Source organism: Rhinopithecus roxellana, chromosome 5 (genome assembly GCF_007565055.1).
Source record: "Rhinopithecus roxellana isolate Shanxi Qingling chromosome 5, ASM756505v1, whole genome shotgun sequence".
In the NCBI taxonomy this organism is placed as follows: Eukaryota; Metazoa; Chordata; class Mammalia; order Primates; family Cercopithecidae; genus Rhinopithecus; species Rhinopithecus roxellana.
This window is the reverse complement of record NC_044553.1, coordinates 162,360,994-162,381,555: the sequence shown is the minus strand read 5'-3', so window position 1 is coordinate 162,381,555 and position 20,562 is coordinate 162,360,994. Positions and strand designations below refer to the sequence as shown.

At 58.5% G+C, this 20,562-nt stretch overlaps 2 protein-coding genes and 1 pseudogene across 10 annotated transcripts in view; 1 reads left to right on the top strand and 2 right to left on the bottom strand.

The window, feature by feature from the left end:
* Positions 1-1,376: 1,376 nt before the first annotated feature.
* LOC104654419 lies at positions 1,377-3,004 on the bottom strand (annotated as a pseudogene). Its single transcript, XR_746830.2, has one exon. The product of XR_746830.2 is annotated as an uncharacterized LOC104654419 (transcript).
* On the top strand, positions 2,690-16,050 carry XRCC3 (X-ray repair cross complementing 3). Its single transcript, XM_010353594.2, has 8 exons — positions 2,690-2,794; positions 3,015-3,234; positions 5,860-5,997; positions 7,322-7,534; positions 10,415-10,569; positions 14,145-14,357; positions 14,541-14,587; positions 14,706-16,050. Exons 2-8 carry the CDS (start codon positions 3,180-3,182, stop codon positions 14,923-14,925), a joined length of 1,041 nt encoding a protein of 346 aa, XP_010351896.1. The 5' UTR covers positions 2,690-2,794; positions 3,015-3,179; the 3' UTR covers positions 14,926-16,050.
* The window catches only part of KLC1 (kinesin light chain 1), a 73,087-nt gene continuing 64,703 nt past the window's right edge, over positions 12,179-20,562 (bottom strand). For 4 of the 8 annotated variants that reach the window (XM_010353585.1, XM_010353587.1, XM_010353590.1 and 1 more), the window contains 2 exons: positions 13,007-13,079; positions 12,186-12,535 (listed from right to left, as the gene is read on the bottom strand). In XM_010353585.1, the coding sequence (XP_010351887.1) occupies positions 13,008-13,079 (72 nt within the window). In that variant the 3' untranslated portion in view covers positions 12,186-12,535; position 13,007. Of the gene's footprint in view, positions 12,536-13,006; positions 13,080-16,507; positions 19,798-20,562 lie in introns of those variants that run through there. The other 4 variants (XM_010353589.1, XM_010353591.1, XM_010353586.2 and 1 more) reach the window with 2 other exon arrangements.

The window sequence follows — 20,562 nt, the reverse complement described above, 5'->3', positions numbered from 1 at the left end:
AAGGGCACCGCCCCTGCCACCCTGCGGCCATTCACGAATCGGCGGCGAGGGCTGGCCCGGATGCGCTCCGCCCCTCTCAGAAAGATTGAGACTTTGGATTGGTTGATTCGTCAGTCACGTCAGCGTCGTTTCGCCTCTGATTGGTGTAGCACTATCGGGGCGCTAGGCGCCTATTGGAGGAGGCCGAGAGGGGCAGGACGGCGCGAAGAGGAGTGCGGAGCCAGCGGTAGGTGAGACCCGCGGAACCCGGCTGCGGTGCCAGGCGGCGGCGGGGTCGGAGGTCGTGGGCGGCCGCGGGCGTGAGGGGTGTGGCAGGGTCGAGGGGCGGGGGCGGCCGCAGGTCTCCAATGCCCGAGCCGGTGGGAGCAGACGGGCCTGGGGCTGCGGCTCTCACCCTGGGGGCCACGCCGCAGCTCGGGTGGCGTTCAGGCGCCTCCCCGGGGCAGGGCCGCGTGCGCTCAGAGCGGGGAAGGTGGGGAAGGCGGGCTCCGGGGCTCCCGGTGTACGCGGGGAGGCGTCTGCTCAGGGGAGGCCGAGGTGGGCCCGCGGTTGCGCCCCCGGCCTTCGATGCCTTCGTTCGTCCGCCTGGGACCGCGCTGGCCTGGCATCGATGTGGGAGAGGTCTGAACAGTTATTTTAATGCTTTGATTTGGAAAGAAAATCTTTAGGCCGGGCGTGGTGACTCACGCCTGTAATCCCACCACTTTGGGAGGCTGAGGCGGGCGGATCACGAGGTCAGGAGTTCAAGACCAGCCTGGCCAACATGGTGAAACCCCGTCTCTACTGAAAATACAAAAATTAGCTGGCCATGATGGCACGTACCTGTAATCCCAGCTGCTTGGGAGACTGAGACAGGAGAATTGCTTGAACAGGGACCCGGGAGGCGGAGGCTGCAGTGAGTCTAGACCACATTACTGCACTCCAGCCTGGTCTACAGAAAGAGACCCGGTCTCAAAAAAAAAAAAAAAGGAAGAAAATGTTTGTTCATCCTGCCTTTAATTCCTCATTACAAGGCGTGAATTTTTATTGTTTTTTTGGAACAGTCTCACTCTGTCGCCCGGGCTGGAGTGCAGTGGCGCCATCACGGCTCAGTGCAGCCTCCGCCTCCGGGGCTCTCAAGTAGCTGGAACTGCAAGCACCACCACGGCACCCTGCTGTTTTTCTTTTCCTTTCTCTCTTTTTTTTTTTTTTTTTTTTTTTTTGGTAGAGAATAGGTCTTACTGTGTTGCCCAGGCTGGTCTTGAACTCCCGGGCTCAAGTGACCCAGCGCGTTGAAGCCTGTGAGGTGGGGGTCCGTGCGGCTGGCTCTGCCCTCTCCTGTGGGCATTGGCGCTGCAGGGGTCCTTGTGTGTGGAGGAAATAAGGAGATGACCAAAGTATGATTCCACGAATCACACGGTTTATTGTCGAAGGGAATTTTTCTCGGGTTCACAGTGCTCAGGGGAGGAGAGGGGAGGAGGTGAAGACGCCTGGCAGGGAAGCAGGGCCTCCATGGATGGGGTGCATTCGCCGCAGGGAGGCGAGTGCCAGAGTGGCCAGAGTCCAGTTGCTCCGCCGGATGGAGCAGGCCCCTGGAAAGTGAGATCTGGTTAGCGTTCGGGGTGTGCCTTAATAGCAGTGGAGAGTGTGAGAGCGGGAGCTCTCTTCAGAGGCTGGGACCAAGGACCAGCTCCCAGACCAGCAGGGTATAGCTTGTCTCAAAGCATCTGCCCAACCTTCAAGTTGATTTGTATTTTTGCAGTCCAGGAATCAAGGTCAGTAGCTCACAGAGCCAGGCGAGGCCACATCTCCTTTGGCAGTGCAGTGCCTGCCCTGGAGGTGGCATTCCTTTTTGATTTGCCTTCTGTGCTGGGGAACTTCACTTCCTCACTCTGGCCAGCCAGCAGTTTGGAGCTGGTTTCAGTGCCCCACCGCCCTGCGTTGGCCTGCACCCGGCCCTCCAGGGCGGCTTCTCGCTGTGTCAGTTCCTGTCAGGCCTGCCTGGGCAACCAGGCCTGGGCACCTCCCTGTCCCTCGCTCAGAAAATCCACAGGCCGTGGAGCCCCAGGAGCCTGGTGCGTGGGCAGGAAACGCATCCTGGAGCAGCAGCTTCCCTGCCCTGCCCGCCTCACAGGGTGCCTGGGGGCGTGCCTCAGCCTGCGGCTCCTGCAGTCTGTTTTCCACGCCTGGCCCTGAGCAGGCTGAGCATGGGCATGGAGTGACGAGTGTAATCGCATCCAGGCCAGTGCCACATTCTGTGTGGTCCAAGGGAAAGCCTTCTCCAAGTCCGCGGCCTGCCCTCTCCTCTGCTGGGTTACTGCCGAGGGCGCCGGGCCTCACTGCAGGACATGGCCCTCGAGGCTGCTGTCTTCCGGTTTCCTGGTGCCCTGGACACTCTTGTTCTTGCCATTTGGGAGGCCGACAGGGGATGTAGAGTGGCCTGTTGGAAAGGCCTTATGTAATCCTGGGCTGAGTCCCTGAGCAGCCCGCTGAGGCCGGAGAGGAGAAGAGCTGAGCTGCTCCCTCTCTGGGCCGGGCTCGGGCTGTGGAAGGGCTGCCAGCTCCCTTCCTGGAAGAGGCTGGGTGGGGTCCACGGTGTCTTCCTCCTGGAAGCTGTCTTCTGCTGTTGGCTGCTGAGACAGCTGGAGGCCACCGATGTTCGGATTCCCTGAGCACTCTGCCAATCCCAGACTCACCTTCCCACTCTTTCCAGAGTCCCCAGGGAGACACTTAAAGGAAATTAAACTGCAGAGTGCAAGAGATGCCTCAGTCAAGTCAGCCAGAAACACGTGGGTCATCCCCGAGCCCCCGAGAGGTGAGTCGGGCGGGGCACTCACCTGCCGCAGGAGGATGGTCTTATTTCTAGCACTTTCCACAGGGGGTGAATGTGGTGGGTTTGGGGGATTTTTCAAATGCATCAGTGTCTGGAATGGGTTCTAAGCTGCTAAATAATTCTTAGAGGTAAATTACAGACATGTTGCCCTAGATAGAGCTGGACAGCTTTCCCTGTACAGTGAAATCTCTTCCACCCTCAGTGACAGAGCCCAGATGACACGGACACGGTGACTGCTGTCACTTCCCACAGGCCTGTGCTGTCACTCCCACAGGCTTTGAATTGAAGGCAAGTGCTTCAGAATTTGCATCTATTGTTCTGTCTTTCCTGGGAAGTTATTCATCCTGGTAGGCAGCCCACCGACAGAATGGATTTAGATCTACTGGACCTGAATCCCAGAATTATTGCTGCAATTAAGAAAGGTACATTTATTTCTGTTTACATAAGGGGTGTGGGTGGGTCTGTGCGCTTTACATAAGGCAGGTTAACAAAATGCTGGCGGGCTAAGCCTTCCTCCCTTTGCCTACCCTGATTATTACACCGAGGGTAGGATGTACTGTGGGGTTTTCAGGTGTGTGTGTGTGTGTTCTTAACTGCATGGATTTCTTTCAGTTACTTTTATTTTTATCAAAGTAATACGTGCATATTGTCTAAAAGGTAAAATGGAGCCACATAAAGTCTTTTAGTTTTTTGTTTTTTGTTTTGTTTTGTTTGAGACGGAGTCTCGCTCTGTCGCCCAGGCTGGAGTGCAGTGGCGCGATCTCGGCTCACTGCAAGCTCCACCTCCCAGGTTCACGCCATTCTCCTGCCTCAGCCTCCCGAGTAGCTGGGACTACAGGCGCCCACCACCACGCCCGGCTAATTTTTTGTATTTTTAATAGAGATGGGATTTCACCGTGTTAGCCAGGATGGTCGCTATCTCCTGACCTCGTGATACGTCCACCTCGGCCTCCCAGAGTGCTGGGATTACAGGCGTGAGCCACCGTGCCCAGCCGTCTTTTAGTTATTTTTTAAAAAAATATTTACATCTGGGCTCCTAAATGTGTTTATGTTGTAAAGTTTGATTTGTCAGTGTTATTGATTATCCATGGACTTCCTACTGGGGGCGGTGAGGACTGAGTGTGCCTACACCTGTGTACCCCAACTTCCTCTTCCCCCAGCTCCATGCCCATAGTTAGAACCTAGTTTGGGTGACATCAGCTGTCAGGGTTGTGACTGGTACATACCTGGTGTGGTTCAACAATGTGGGGTGTGGGGGATCGTTTTCTTTCTTACAGCATCTTTTTTCTGCCGAGTTAGCAAATGCTGAAAGCTCAGGCCCCACGTGCAGCCCCTGCCCCTGCTCTCCATGCCTGCAGCCCAGCTGTTGTCCGGGGACCCTCCTTCCATCTTCCATCCTCCCCCGTCTCCCAGGGCCTCAGCTACGTGAACCTCAGCACACTGTCTGTGGCGAGAAGCGGGAGTGCTCGTGCAGCTGCTGCAGCGACCTGGTGACTGGGCAGGGCCTCGCTGTCCTGCCCTTCCATCCTTGGCTGTTGGTTTTTATCCTCCTGTTGGTGGCCTTGTGATCACGGCTGCTGCCATAGCTGCAGACACAACGCTTGCAGACCGGGGACAGAGAAGGGGAATGGGCTCAGCCAGGGAGTTCCTTTCTCACCTGTGTCTCATTCAAAAACCAATGTTTCCAGAAGTCCCTGCAGACTTCGAAACTGTGAAAGGGGCTGGGGCCGTGAGACTTATCGGAGGAGCCGCCCCACCAGAGCCCCGATCCTGGCGAATGCTCAGGGCCCACAGAGCCCTCTGGAGCAGCCTGTCCACAGGAAGCCCTCTCCGCTGGATCTGGTGAAACCCAGGGGCGCTTTCTTCATCCCCACCTCTCCATCTCCTTGTGTTTTCTGTGTGGCTTTTCTGAAGATCCCACCAGTGGTTACTGTTTTCCAGCCTGACAATGGTTGTCTTCACTGCAGCGTTCAGCGCACCCGTGTTGAGGGGGGTGTAAGTCTCTGTGGCCGGGCGGGGCCCTTCGTCCACCGCTGCTCCCTCTCGTGTGCACTACCTCGCACTTCCCTGATGGGCTCATCAGTCTGCAGCATTTGTCGTCTTTCTCCGAGTTTGAAAGTAGAAAGCGATGCACTTGTCCGAGTCCAAAATGAACTTTGCCCTCCTCCCCACATGGCAGGTCCTGGCGCTCCGCACCTCTGTAACTGATGCCGCCGCCATTCTGATTCGCACATGCTCTGCCCCTGCCCTGACTGCCCTGCACAGCCAGTGTTTGGACTTGGGCTCTGCTTCCCTCCCAGCGCTCCACTCCCCAGGGCACGTGTCCTTGCCCGTGGCTCAGCCCGGCTCCGCGCCTGGCGGGTGGGTGCTGGAAAGCTCGGTGTTGCTTTTTTTTTTTTTTTTTTTTTTGAGACGGAGTCTGGCTCTGTCGCCCAGGCTGGAGTGCAGTGGCCGGATCTCAGCTCACTGCAAGCTCCGCCTCCCGGGTTTATGCCGTTCTCCTGCCTCAGCCTCCCGAGTAGCTGGGACTACAGGCGGCCGCCACCTCGCCCGGCTAGTTTTTTGTATTTTTTAGTAGAGACGGGTTTCACCGTGTTAGCCAGGATGGTCTCGATCTCCTGACCTCGTGATCCGCCCGTCTCGGCCTCCCAAAGTGCTGGGATTACAGGTTTGAGCCACCGCGCCCGGCCTCAGTGTTGCTTTTTTGCTGCCCCTTTCTGGAGCACTGTCTCCAGCTGGCATGGAACTGGGTGCCTGTCGTTTCTTCTTAGCACCTGGGACCTGCCCGACCCCGTCTTCTGGCTTCTGCTCCTCACGAGTGCCAAGACTCAGGGTGCAGTGCCCAGCGGCCCTTTCCCCTTGCCCGTGCGTCGGCCACACTCTGTCCAGGGTTTCCAGGGAGCAGGGGATCTGGTCCCTACCCACCTTGTCCCCAGAATCGGAAGCATGGTGGTGTCACAGCGCTCTTACAAAGCACCTTTTGTCGCTGTGTCACCCTGGATTATTACAGTCGGACAGTTTCCTGTAATTTATCTGTGTCATTTCAGCCAAACTGAAATCAGTAAAGGAGGTTTTACACTTTTCTGGATCGGACTTGAAGAGACTGACCAACCTCTCTAGCCCCGAGGTCTGGCAGTTGCTGAGAACGGCCTCCTTACACCTGCGGGGAAGCAGCATCCTTACAGGTAGGTGGGTCCTGGCACCTCCCACCGGGGGTGACATGTGGCTCCAGCATCATGATCCCTGTGGTGCAGGGCGTGGGGCTGTGCAGACTCCACCCAGGGACCAGCCTCAGGGCATGTGGCAGCTGCCCACGCCCCAGAGTTCCCATCTTGCTTGTCCTACAACCATGGGGCTATGGTCACAGCGTTGGGTCAGAAGATGTGTGAGGTGGACACAGAGGGGCTGTGAGGCCTCCTGGGGATCTTGCTCTGTGGGCCAGAGGAGGGGGGTGCAGGACGCAGGGGTGAAATTGGCAGTCAGCACCCAGAGCCCTTCAGGCTCTGGCAGGGTGGGAACGGTGTGAGATGCGGCCCTGGCCACGGTGCCACCACCACGTGTGGGAAACCAGGTCTTGGCAGCAGAGGGAGGTACCCAGGGAACCCCATGCGCCTGGACAGACAAGGTTTCCATCCTTGCATCTGATCAGGCCCCAGTGGGCAGCGGGGTCCGGGCATGAGCAGGGTCCTCCCTCCCCTGCAGGTGGCGCAGTGACCCGGGCCCCGAGGAGCATGCTGAACTTGGGCCTGCCATGGTGGGCAGGTGCCACGGCCACACACACAGTGCCGTGGGCAGGGCTCTGGGCAGTCCTCACAGTCGTGGTGGCCTGCTCCACCTGACCAGGATGCCCAAGGCAGTGTGCAGACTCGAGGGAAGGGCTGTTCCTCCCGGCCCGGGCCCCAGGCCAAGAGCGCAGCCTGCACTGCGTGTCCCACCTTGAGCCTCCCCCTGAGGGGCTTCGGTGTCATGGAGAAGACTGTGTCAAATGGCTCATCCAAGGCCCTTTAGCCAAGAGGCTGTGACCAGCATTGCTCTAGCATTGCTCTAGAAGGGTGTCCGTTGCAGAGCACTGACGGCATGGGGCGTGCACATGTGTGCGTGTGCGGGAGCCCATTAAAGCTGCCTCAGAAATGTTCAGCACCCCAGGGCATCCCAGCTGGATGGAGCTGTGCCTTTTTCTTCACACGGAGGCTGTTAGGGAGCACCTGGGGGCTCTCTGGAAGCTTTGGCTGAAGGCTTCTGGTGCTGCAGTCACCCCATAGGGGGATCCCTGGGGGCATGTGATGGTGGCCCTGGGGCTCCCCCGACTCTGCGTCTCAGGTGCACCCACCCTTTCTGGCCGGGCCACCCCTCCCTGCCCTCAGCACCTTGCTCACCCCTGGTGACCACGGGCACCATTGCTCCAGCCACACTGCGCCTGGCACAGGCAGGCTGGCCGTGCCTCCCACAGTCCCCAGCTCTGCCCGCAGGCCCAGGAGAGCCAGGCCTGACGCCATCCCTGCCCTGCAGCACTGCACCTGCACCAGCAGAAGGAGCGGTTCCCGGCCCAGCACCAGCGCCTGAGCCTCGGCTGCCCGGTGCTGGACTCGCTTCTCCGTGGTGGCCTGCCCCTGGACGGTATCACCGAGCTGGCCGGACGCAGCTCAGTGGGGAAGACCCAGCTGGCGCTGCAACTCTGCCTGGCTGTGCAGTTTCCACGGCAGCACGGAGGCCTGGAGGCTGGTGAGTGGCCATCCCTTCCATGGGGTCTGAGCGGGTGGGCGGCCCCTGCTCTGTGTGGGACAGCTTTCCGTTGAGGTGGGGCGGTGGCCGCCTCTTGCGCCGTTCCTTCCATTGCATCTCCCTCCTTCTTCTGGTCCTGATTGTCCTCACTCCTTCCAGAACAGGGAGGGGAAGTGAGGCTGGGCTCAGCTGACAGCAGGAGGGGTGGGAGGGTATGAACCCCACCACCAGGCAGCCTGCCCTGCAGCCTGCCCTCAGCAGAGCTAGGCCCCCAGGGATCGCTGGCTGAGCACAGCGATGCCGGCCCAGGTTCCACACAGCTGCCAAGCCCGGAGTCCACAGAGCCAGCGGCACAGGGAGGGCAGCACGGCCTTTCTCCTGGGTGCCCCGCCGCCAGGCCAGGTATGCTCCTGGCGCGTCCCCGTGAGCCTGTGTAGCTCTGTCTGTGAAACAAGGGTTGCCTACATTGCTGAAGCGTTCAGAGCGTGCCTGCTTGGGTCCTCAGGTGTTAAAAGCTCATGTCGTTTTAAACTGAGCTGTGAGTAGGAGAGATGTTTCCTAGAGATGTTACCTTTTAACCCAATTCCCTGGTGTCAACGTGCGATTCCCACACTGTCTTAAACTCCACGTGAACACAGAGTGGCAGCGTTTTTCATCAGTGGCGCCTTCGAGCGCACCTGCTAGGCTCACTTCCCACACAGGGCGGGACCCCAGGCCCTGGACCCACAGGCTGCGCCAGCCACCTCCTCACAGGCCTGACCTGCCAGCGGCAGTGTGGCTGGGAACCTCACCTCTGCCACCCTCAGGCCAGCGTCGTCCCCGGGACCAAGGCTGTGCTGTGCCTGCCTGAGCTTCCGTGCTGGGTGGAGGGCGAGGGGTCTCCTGAGAGCCCGGCTGGGGTCTGTTCGTGCCACAGGCGCTTTTGTCCCTGCAGTCCAGGGGAGGACATCCTCCTGTCAGGTGCCTGAGTCCCTGCAGCTGGTCTCAGGGGTGAGCCTGGAGACAGCCACAAGCCGGGAGGATAGGAATTGGCCTTGAAAATGGGAGTCTCCCCCTTACCCCATGAAAGAGCTGCTGTGAGGTGGAGGTGGGACTCAAGCGTGCTCAGGAACAGGACAGGAAACGCCCTCATTCTCCAGCATCCTCCGTGCCAGGCTTCATGCAAATCTGATTTGTGCAGTGATTCCCCCTGAGCTTCCACCCCGTTGGCCTTTTCAGTGAAGCCCACACTCCCTGCTACCCAGGGACATGGAAACCTTAGGACACCCTCCCTGAATCCCCCAGCTGTGCCCAGCCCAGGGACTGCTGTGGGAAGAAAGCACAGTCCAGCCTTGCAGGCCGGGGGCAGGGAGGAGGCCCCACAGCTGCCGTGACCATGTGCAAGGTTAGGGCTCAGATGTGCTTTTCTGGGGAAATGACTTCTTTTCCTAGATCCAATCTAAAGACCCTAATTTTTTTTTTTTTTTTTTTTTTTGAGATGGAGTCTTGCTCTGTCGCCCAGGCTGGAGTGCAGTGGCCAGATCTCAGCTCACTGCAAGCTCCGCCCCCCAGGTTCACGCCATTCTCCTATCTCAGCCTCCCGAGTAGTTGGGACTACAGGCGCCCGCCTCGTCGCCCGGCTAGTTTTTTGTATTTTTTTAGTAGAAACGGGGCTTCACCGTATTAGCCAGGATGGTCTCAATCTCCTGACCTCGTGATCCACCCGTCTCAGCCTCCCAAAGTGCTGGGATTACAGGCTTGAGCCACCGCGCCCGGCCTAAAGACCCTAATTTTGAAAAGAAAGTGGCAGGCAGGCTGTGGAGTGATTCTGAGTCCTGTGCTTAAGCTGCATGAGGCTCTCCCAGGCCTGCTGGGGCCCTGCCCACTGCTGGGCTGCCCACAGCGACCCTCCTGCCAGCTTCACAATGTCCCCATGGCTGTGCAGCCCCCAATACATCACCCCAACAAAAACAGGCTGTCTGACCGGTTCCACCTGCTTCCAAGCCTTCGAGCCCAGCCTCTCTCCAGCCAACAGGATGGAGGAACCCCGGGGCCCCGACCTTGCTGTGGCCTCCTGACTAGGGGCACAGCCACGGCTAGGGACACTGGTAGGGAAGGGAACCAGCCACAAGAGACGTGGCTTCCCAAGCAATATTTGTACGTCCCTGGCCCCAAGTGGGCCAGATGCCTCTCAGAAGCTTAGTTCTGACACAGAATGGGGCGAGGGTTCCTGGCTGTTTCTTCTCTTGGGCGTCTACCTGGGAGTGTGGCCGCCGGGCCATGTGATTTGTGTGTAACTCTCGAAGGAAGTGCCGGCTGTTTTCCGAGCTGCACCACTTTGCATTCCTAGCAGCAGCGCACAGGGGTCGGGTCCGCCTTCTCCACATCCTCGCCAACACGTGTCTTTTCAAGCCGGCTCTTTGAATTGCAGAAGCTTTGAAAGTGGAAGAGAGGAAACATTTGCTCAGTGGGGGCCTCGAGTGTGGCCATGTGTCGGGGCTCAGGGGCCATTTCCAGAAGGCGTTGCCGTGATGCTGCCACTTGCTTCCTGCCCCGCAGTGTGGGGACGGAGGGGCATGGGGAGAAGGAGGGGCGGGGTGGGGCAGGAGAGGCCTCCCATCTGTGGCCATTCCAGCCCAGGGCCCGGGACAGGGGAAGTCCTTGCCTGGGTGTCGGAAGTGGAGGCCCAGCCCGTATTCCTCCTGAGGGGTCACCTGGGCCTGAGGTGGCTGCCAGTGGGAGGGTGAGAACGAACACCAGCCTCTTCCCTTCCCGGGCCAGGGGCAAAGAACCTGTGAGGGGCAGAGTTGGAAATGGTGGGAGACATCTGCGCTTGATGTGTGTGGCAGTCACAGGCCCGTCTGGAGCCCTCTGGGCACATCAGGCACTCTTGCTTCCCAGGAGCCGTCTACATCTGCACGGAAGATGCCTTCCCACACAAGCGCCTGCAGCAGCTCATGGCCCAGCAGCCGCGGCTGCGCACTGACGTTCCTGGAGAGCTGCTTCAGAAGCTCCGATTTGGCAGCCAGATCTTCATCGAGCATGTGGCTGATGTGGTGAGTGTGGGAGAAGCCCCGTGACACCCCTAAGGCAAGCTGTTCAGGACCACTGGGGCAGGTAAGCACCATGGCAGTGAGGCCTCACAGCCGGGCGGGGAGAGATGGGGTTCAGCTCTGAACAGAGCATGGGTCACAGGGGTGTACGCCCGAGGAGCAGGTGGGGTCAGAGGATGGAGAGTGACTGAGAGGAACTGGCAGGGGAGGGGGTTCTGGCTGAAGCGTCTTGCCAGGACCCTTGCTGAAGGTGGGCCATGGGGATCAGACTGCCCCTGGGGACAGTGGAGGATGGACCAGTCAGCTACTGAGGGTGACTGGATGTGGAGGGCAGGAGTCCTGCTACCATCTCAGCAGGGATTGCCAAAACTGGGTTTCACGAGGACGTGCACAGATGGGCCTAGGAGGAGGCTCAGGAGCCTGACGGCAGTTTGGCCAAACAAAATCCTGGCCAGGAGTGGCTGTGGGCCAGGCAGGCAGGGCGGCAGGCTGCGACATCCAGTTATGTCTGAATCTTAGGCAGCTTTGAAGCGTGTTCTAGAATGAGGATGCCCATATTCAGATCAACTTTCTTCATGATCTGAAACTCAGATGTAACTGGGTGCCTGTACACCATCTGTCAACCCTGCCCATGAAGACGGAATGGGGAAGAGAAGCCCCAGGTGGGTGGCAAGGGCCTTCTCTGGGCTGTGGAGCCGTGACCAGCTGCCCTAGGAGACCACCGCCCTGAGAAGGGTGGGACCTGCTCTCCAGGCTGCTGCCCTGGTGAGAGAGCTGTGTTGGTTTCACCCTTGCCTCTGAGGGGAAGACGGCCCTCACTGGAGGCACAGGGGCTCCACCTGGCCAAGGCCTGCCGGGCCTCCAGCTCACACAGGCGACCTTAGATCCTTGACGACTGCCTGGCTGCTGGCTTCCCTGCAGACACTGGCTGGGCTTGGAGGAGGGACCCATAGCAGGGCCTTCCAGAGAGCAGGGGCCACTCATGGGGGGCCAGTGAAGTCCGTCCTGCAGCCAGGAAGCAGGCATGAGAGGCTGGGACGCATCCTTGCAGCTGGGGCAGCAGTGCTGTGAGCTGTCAGCACTTAGTTTACAGAGATCATCCCAGGAGGGAGAAGTGATGAAGTAGAAAAGATGCAGAAGAAAAGATGGGAAGTTTGGGAGTAAACCCCTGACCAAAGGCAAATAAGGAAATTCCACCCTGTGCAGGGGGAGCGGCTGCCATGTCCAGCCCACCCTAGACATGACTGTGGTCTGGCAGAGCCGGTGAGCCTTCCCCCACTTCTTTTTATTTTTATTTTTTTTTTTGAGATGGGAGTCTCGCTGTGTCGCCCAGGCGGGAGTGCAGTGGTGCGACCTTGGCTCACTTCAAGCTCTGCCTCCCGGGTTCATGCCATTCTCCTGCCTCAGCCTCCCAAGTAGCTGGGACTACAGGCGCCCGCCACCATGCCCGGCTCATTTTTTGTATCTTTAGTAGAGACGGGGTTTCACCGTGTTAGCCAGGATGGTCTCGATCTGACCTCGTGATCTGCCCATCTCAGCCTTCCAAAGTGCTGGGATTACAGGCGTGAGCCACCACGCCCGGCCAAGAGTTCTTATAGAAAAAGCTTTGAAGTAAAGCATAAGGCATATAAATGTTTAATTTAAAAAAATGTACAATAAAATACATTATCGCACACAACATGAGGAAGTTACACATGGGAAGGGAGCTGTGGGCCTAGCTCATGCCCCAAGTCTCCTGGGAGAGGCCACGCCGCACCAGGGCACCAGCCTAGGCCCAGCCTTAGCCCCAGTCCCAAGGTCACACCAGCCATGTGGTCATTAGTATCGTGCCCCATGCACACAGACGCAGGAGAAATGAGTGAGCACTGCGGCTCCCAGCCAGGGGCCCTCCCTGCTGCCCTGGCTGTCCCGGGCCAGCTCCGGGCCACACTCGGCAGTCCCATCCTGGAGCGGGGCCAGGTTGGGGTCACTGCAAGAGAAGACAGAAGGTCAGGGCTGGGCCGCCAAAACCTGATAGTGTTACTAAGTTCTGTTCTGAAAACAGGTCTCTGGGGAGCCCCCACCCCAAGTCTGTCTAGAGAAGAGGGTGTTGCTGGTTGTGAGCCTCCCTGGGGCCGACGGGTCATGGGGAACTGGTGCATCTTTGGTCTCTGCTCTCTGGAGCACCAAAGGCCTGCATCTGGCACAGGGAAGGCCAGGGGTGTGGACACAGCCTTCTCTTGCATAAGCAGAGCCTAGTGCCATTCCCACCCCACTACTCTGTGGGCCTTGGGCTTGCGTGAGGGTGGGGCTCTCTGAGCCAAGCCCCTCTTGGAGGCCCAGCCGGGCAGCTAGCAGCAGTCACCCCTTGCCCATCCCCAGTCCCCCCAGTCCCTGCACATGCAAAGTCCCTCCTTGGCCCAGCTGCCTGCTTCCTGGGGCTGCAGGCCGTGGAACTCACGTTAGCGGTGGCGTCTTCCAGGCCACTGCTGCTGCTGTCGTTTTCCACAAAAAGAGGCTCGGCCAGAGACGCCCTGGAGACGAAGCACAGACGAGTTTCACTCAGGGCGTGCAGGGCGTCTTCAGAGGTCCAGGCGTGACACCAGTGTGTGGCTGCAGACCTTGGATTTGAGGGGCAGCCTAGGGGCAGCTCTGGCCAGAGCTGCTGGCAAGGCCCATGGGACCTGAACTACCCTGCTTGGTGCCAGGAGTTGTGCCACCCTCCCCCATCACCACAGCTCACCAACCTCTGCAGTCAGAGGCCAGGCCAGCCATGCCAATGGCCGTGGTACCCACAGGCCACAGCGGCACCCAGAGGGAAGCCGAGGACACCTGCCTTCCCTGGGGAGCCCTCCCCTGGAAGCTCTCCTGGGAGCCGGTGGGCACAGGGCCGTTTCCACCCCTTGGCCAGGCCAAGTCAGAGCACAGGGCTAAGGCCTGGGTGCACGGGAGGCACTGGCCTTAAGGGTGTCTCCACCTACAGCCCCATCCTGACCCCCAGATGGTCTCCCAGAGTGCCCCACGCCTTGGCAGAGGCAGGCCAGGCCTGACTCGCCTGAGTAATGCCTGAAGGGCATTAGGCCCCTGCCTTGCTGAGCAGCCGAAGAGGGTGTGGCCCAGGTGATCATGGCCACCACGGACTAGATTTGGTGGCACTGTGGCCAGGTCCGGGTGGTCTGAGCACCTGGCATGGGGCCACCGAAGAAGAGGGCTGGTTGCTGCTGACCTGTGAGGGGGAGAGGGTGAAACCATGGCAGAAGGGAGAGCAGACCCCCACAAGGACTCAGGAGCCTGGGCAAAGGACGCCTCTGCAGAGGCCGGTGTTGGCATGGCCAAGGGGTGGCACCTGCCTGGGAGGGCCAGAGGAAGGACATGGAGTCCAGGGAGCCAGTGTGTGAGGCTGAAGCTTCTACAGTTGGAGACTTTTTGAGAAAAATACAGAATTGGGCTCAGAGTTTGGGGACTGTAGAGCCAGCACTGTCAGCCCCAGGTGGGGAGGAAGGTTTTGAGTCAGACGGTCGAGTGACACTCCAAACAGGGTCTGGTCACCTGGGGCGGGGGCCTGCTGGCCAGCATACACAATGGCCCTGTCCCCACAGGACGCCTTGCTGGAATGTGTGAATAAGAAGGTCCCCGTTCTGCTGTCTCGGGGCATGGCTCGCCTGGTGGTCATCGACTCGGTGGCAGCCCCATTCCGCTGTGAATTTGACAGCCAGGCCTCCGCCCCCAGGGCCAGGCGTCTGCAGTCCCTGGGGGCCGCGCTGCGTGAGCTGAGCAGTGCCTTCCAGAGCCCTGTGCTGTGCATCAACCAGGTGGGCACCAAGGCAGGGGTGCACCCGTGAGCTCGTACTTTTAGCCAAGATGCGAAAGCAGAGCCGGTCTGGAGGTGGGGCGGGTGGCAGTGCGGTGGCCCCGGCTCCTGCGGGTAGCAGCCTGTGTCTGCCCATCGGGAAGACCCACAGCCGTTGCAGCTGACCTGGACTGTGCTCTTCCAGGTGACAGAGGCCATGGAGGAGCCAGGCGCAGCACACGGGCCGCTGGGGTGAGTGCAGCCATGTGGTGCGTGCACCTCTGCGCAGGTGCCAGGGGCACAGCTGGGCCAAAGTGGGAGGGGCCACCAAGCCTTCTGAGCACCAGCTCGCCTGCTTCCTGTTTCTCAGGTTCTGGGATGAGCGTGTTTCCCCAGCCCTTGGCATAACCTGGGCTAACCAGCTCCTGGTGAGACTGCTGGCTGAGCGGCTCCGCGAGGAAGAGGCTGCCGTCGGCTGCCCAGCCCGGACCCTGCGGGTGCTCTTTGCCCCCCACCTGCCCCCCTCCTCCTGTTCCTACACGATCAGTGCAGAAGGGGTGCGAGGGACACCTGGGACGCAGTCCCACTGACACGGTGGCAGCTACAGAACAGCCTTGCCTGAGAAGCCCCGACACACGGGGCTTGCGCCTTTAAAACGCTGTCTGCCTTGGCCGTGGCACAGCTGGGAGCCTGGTTCAGACAGAGCTCTTCCAGGGCAGCGGTTCCACTTTCTCAGCCAAAGGTGGTGGCCACAGTCCCCCACCTGAGCTGGGGGAGCTGTTCCACCTCTGCCTGGGTCTGGGGACAGGCCCGGCTTGCTGGGCACCTGGTCCCCACCGCTGAGCTGGTCCTTGGGGACAGGTGATTCTCAGGGCTGGGGCCTGGGGGGGGTGTCCCTACAGTGACTCCCTGGGAGTCCCCTGCTTCTGCTGTCCACATGGAAGCCCACCTGGGGTCGCGTCTGAGGCCTCAGACCCCCTCAGCCTTGGGGCCCTGCCCACGAAGGTCTCCCCTCCTACACACAGGGCTGTCTTTACTCCCCTAACCACTCAGGTCACAGCGGGGCTGCAGGCAAGCAGCTCCTCCTCACCCACCTCTGGGTCCTTGGGTCCTGGGGGTCCCACCCCGGCACACATTGTGCCCCACAAAACTTCAGTGTGGTACAAGGTGTTTGAGAAAGCGTATCCCACCGACCTCCAGCTTCTTCAGGTCCAGGAGAGCCTGGGGTTGGGGGGCTGCCTTGACTCTAGTAGTGTGGCCTGTGCCAGCACCACAGCCAGACAGAGGAGAGCGGGCAGCGTGGGGCTGGCATGTGACAGGCTCGTCAGTCACCTGGGAACATAGTTCTGGTGAAAGAGGATCTGAGGTTGAGAGGAAGGAGGGTCCCAGCGTATCCTCGCCCCAGGGGTCTGGGCGTCCAGCTCAGCCCTGGTGTGGCTGGGCGGCACTCTGGTAGGGATATGGCAGGACTCCTGGCAGGGCCACCTGCAGACCCAGTCCCACACTGACCAGGCCTTACATCTGGCCAGAAAGAGCCTCTCGGGAACACAGCTGGCTGCAGATGCTGAAATATCCACCCAGCGGTCAGAGTGGCGTGGCCTCCCCATGGGCAGAGCGGTGACCCCCTTGATTCCCACCCACCCAGTGCCTCCACGCGCTGCCTGGCACCGACCAGGCCTTTGACAAATAAATGTTAAATGGATGCAGTTCCAGGACCTGCTTCTTGCTGTCTGCCAGGGACTGCTCTAATTTATGCACATTGAAGTACGTTCTCCTCACAACTCCTGGGGATAGATACTGTTACTACATCTCCACTTGCAGGTAGGGGAATTGAGGCCCAGAACTGTTAAGTGGCTTGACTCCTCCCACAACCCAGAGGCAGAAATTGTCACCCCCCACCCCATGTGCCCAGCCCCAGGGTGAGCCTATGGGTGCTCCTACAGTGGGGGGGGGGGGGGGCTGGCACTGGTTGGGGGGAAGGTAAAGGGTGGGGCCATACTGTGCAGAATTTTTCTGTTTGCCATTTTCTAGGGTGGGACAATCCGTTGAAAACCTTCATCACATTATCAAGGCTCTCTGACCCTAAAGTTAAGAATCACTGGCATGAACATAGGAAAAAATTATTTTGGGGTTGGATTTTTACAAAACAGCCTTTCTGCAAAAGTGCAGGGATTCTACAACAGCAAATAAAACATTTTATTTCTGTAATTGAACATAAGCAATTCCAAATGCTTTTCTAGGCAAGACATGCCGGCGACTAGAAAATGAGACAGCTTAAAGACAGAGGTACATTTACAGAGCAAACACGCCTGGAAGCTCCGGGCCGGCCCCGCCCATACTGGCTCAGTTCCTGCCCTGGAGGGAAGGGGCTGAGGGGCTCCCTGTCCCAGGGAACTCCCACCACAGCAGTCTGCAGAAGGGCTGGCTTGGCCAGCACCGACCCAGGAGCACTGACCATCCCCTTAGGGAGGCACCACGCCCTGGGGAGCACAGTCCCTCTTGTCCCGAAGACCCTTCCTCAGGGACCACGTGCCCTGACCCTCACTGCCTCACCACATCATACAACACTTGAAAACCACTTAAGTTCTTCCCCACAACGTTGGGGAACTAATTGTCAACAGAACACACGTCTACGTATCAGCCCTAAGACAGCTGGCCCCGCTGCACACGCAGCCGGCTGGCCCTAGCAAGACATGGTCAGAGCTGGTGAGTGCTCTACAGTATTCAGAAATCTGACCACAGTGTACACACAGCTCACAAGTCAGTGCAAACAGAAGCTAATGACATCCTCCAAGAAAATTCCATACAGTTATGACAATGGAACACCTGTTACAGATTGTAGCCGTAACATTTTTAGCAATGTTTAACACATCTTACTCGAAACACTGAATTTCTAATTACGTGATATTTCTAGCAGCTTAATCCAGAAAATAACAATGTGAATTCCTCCAGTACTGTAAACACAAGACCAAGTGCTGCCCATGAGAGGGCCCCTGTGCCACCCGCGGGCACCGCCAGCCTCCGAGGACCCCCGAGCCGCACCCTGCTGCTGCTTCAGGGAGGCAGTCATGTCACAGGACCTCCCCAGGGCCTGGTTTCTGCCACAGCTGCGCCGACGACCCAGAGATAGGCTGTCCGCCCGCAGATCCAGACGCTCCCATGCCATGGTGGCTGGGACTGGGCGCTGCACACACGGCTGCCGTGGGGGGTGCAGTGATTATTTTGACAGCAACTCTGAAGAAACAGGTGCTGACTCTCACGTGGGGGTCCCCTCACCAGAAAGACAACACAGGAGGCTGGGCCTACCATTTCTCTCCTCTGAAGGGAAAAATTCAGACCGCCAGATGGGAAATGGCTTAAATCACTGCACTTCTACTGGGTTGGGGGGGTTCAAACATCAGGGACTCAGATACTCAGATTCCCTTGCCGCTTCCCTCTCTGAAACATGAACCTTCCTTTACGAGCTGGCTTCAGGGAGGCCCTCTGGCTTCTCTTATCCCAACACACAATGCTCCCACAGCCACAGTGCTGCAGAGGCCACGTCGGCCCTAAGGTCCCATGGCTGGACGCCAGAGCAGGCTCCACAGAGGCCCCACACAACCTTGTGTGCACCCATCAGTCTGAAGAGGTTAAAATTTAACTCCATATTCAGCCCTGTGTTTATTTCTTCTAAATGCCCTTTCTCCTTTCCAGAGAACTGTCACTAAGGGAAACTGTCTGGGTTCCAAACTCTGCTCAGCATCCTCACAGGGAGAAGGCACCCCCCACCACAAGGGAAGCTCCAGAGCCCTCCTGCCTGTCGCCTGTGCACAGACATAGCCCACTACGGGGGCAGCCACGGCACCTGTCAAGGGAAGCTGCTCTACACCCCCCTTTCTTGAGGGGGTGGCTTCTCACAACCCATCAAATTTTATATATTTATGGCGGGTTTTTTTGGTAGACACAGGGACTCGCTGTGTTGCCCAAGCTGTTCTTGACCTCCTGGGCTCAAGTGATCTTCCCGCCTCAACCTCCCGAGTGCTAAGATTATAGGATTATAGGCATGAACCACCCCACCCAGCCATATATATGTAACATTTTTTCTTTTAATCCCATCCACTGTTACAGAACCTATCAAATTTCCTTTAACACTTCTATGTAGCATTTAGAAAGTAAGCTCCTGATCCATCAGAACCTGCAAGAATTGAGTCAGGAGCCTCAGAAAAGGAGCCACGGCCACAGGTGAGCAGCTGGGGACAACGCTGGCTCCACAGGGCAGCTCCTGTGCCAGGCACTCGCTGACGACTACATGGAGCTTGTCTTGTGGAAACAAATGCGTTTTCACAAACACAGCAGTCCTGCGACATGAGACAGGATGAAATGAAACTTTTAAAGGTATTTTAAAGCCTAGCCTTGTAACAAAACCCCAGGATGCTCTGTCCCCAGCCTTCGGCCCCGTGCCCCATGGGGAGCTTCCAGGGACTGAAGGTGACAAGTGTGAGCCTCTGCTGTGCCATCACCCGCCCTGTTACGTGACAGCGCCAAGCTGACCTCCCACGGGATGGCCAGTGTTTCAGACCGCCCCTCTGTTCCATAGCCTAGCTGGCTGGCATGGAGGTGGCGCTTCTGAGCGCCAGTCTTTGGAATCACTGCTCACCTCAGCATCTGTTTTGTAGGCTCTTTACCTATGGGCTAGTCTGTGGACAGCTAAGAAATACAGCCTCAGCACTGATTTGAAAAGGTTCCTGTCAAAGTCCACTGTGCGCCCTCATTCTATAAAGCGTACGCTTTTAAAAAGTGAAACACACGTCTCTATGGGCTTCGTGTGCAGGGGCCTCCAGGAGAGAGAACACTGCTCAAAAGGGGTGGGCATGGGGCCCCAGGCCCGGGGACCTCGGAAACAGAGACCCAGAAGATGCTCCTGCTGGGAGGGGATTCACTGCCCACTGACCAGGAGGTCCACTACACTTCAGGCTTTACTGCCGCAGATCACTAAATGCCTCTCGTTCTGAAAGGGGTACTTCATGTTTCCAGGTTCTTAATTTATAGCCTTATTACAACGTTATAATTTAAAGAGAGTTTGGGGTCCTGGCAAAAAGGTGGCAGGCAGGAAATGCAACAGCATCCGTAAGCAGGAGCCGCCCCCCAGCGTGCTGAGGCCACCTCGGCCTCTGTGGGCCAGCCTGGCCGGGTCGCGGTCGAGGCGGCTCCTGGCACTGAGACTGCAGGCCGGGTAACAGAATGCTGGGGCAAGGTCGCCCGGGTGTTTTGAAAAGGCACCTCCAAGGTTGGTGGACGTCACTATCTAGGAAAGGAAGCCAAGGAGTGCGGCTGGCGCCTCCGGGCAGGGCGGTGAGGGCGTGGCAGGGCAGGGCAGTCTCACACTCCCAAGGCAGGTTCCCTAGCCCTGCCGGCCCTCAGTGGGCCAGGTCAGTGTGGCTGGCACTCAGAGCTCGCGAGTCGGCCAGACAATTATTTCGTTCCTGCATGAAAAAACAAATAGAAAAATTATACTTAACCAGGGCTTCAAATGATGCCAGCTTCAAACGGCCTCAGGCCTCACAGTACCGGCTGCACAGCTACATCTAGGTTGGCACTCGAGAGGCCCAGAGGTCAATGTGCATGTGGAAGCTCCAAGAAACCAGAGGGCAAAACACTGGGTCAGCTACAGAACCCTTTAAAACGAAGAGACTTTCTTTCCTCTTGTCATTAGGGGTGCTTCAAGCAGGATGTCCGGCACCCTACAAGCCTCTTCGGCAGCCACCGAGAAGGGGGCTGGGGAAAAGCTTTCCCGAGGTGGCTGCCTCCCATGAGGGATGGGGGACAGGTCGGGGCGCTGACCTGTCTGTGAGGATCAGTGGATCTGGACAACTGGGGGGGCAGTGCCTGGCCACTGTCGCGAGCTCTCAGCACCAGCACAGGGGCGGGCGGGGACTGCCAAGTCCCAACAGCTCGAGCAGCCGGGCGGGCGGGCTCCAGGCACCTGGGAAACAGGCAGGTTCTAGAGCAGCCACAGGCACCCGGCCACCCACGGACAGCCACATTAAAGGGCGGAAGGGATGAAAACTCAAAACGGCCTCCGTGGTGGGGAAGGGAGCCGGTACTTCCAGATGTGAGCCTGATGTGTCTGTGAGGTCCGGACACCTTCACCAAGTGCTCAAGATTTTAGTGTCACGGTGACAACACGTCAGTCATCATGTTAATCAAGTTTTGAATACTTTTAAACTGAACAACAGCTTAAGTAGATA

What these genes read in the sequence shown, in the direction of transcription:
- XRCC3 (XM_010353594.2), top strand. Translation starts at nt 3,180, where the DNA reads ATGGATTTAGATCTACTGGACCTGAATCCCAGAATTATTGCTGCAATT. An exon ending in TCGAGCATGTGGCTGATGTG is followed by an intron (nt 10,570 to 14,144) that starts GTGAGTGTGGGA and finishes CTGTCCCCACAG; the next exon opens with GACGCCTTGCTGGAATGTGT. An exon ending in CTGTGCTGTGCATCAACCAG is followed by an intron (nt 14,358 to 14,540) that starts GTGGGCACCAAG and finishes GTGCTCTTCCAG; the next exon opens with GTGACAGAGGCCATGGAGGA.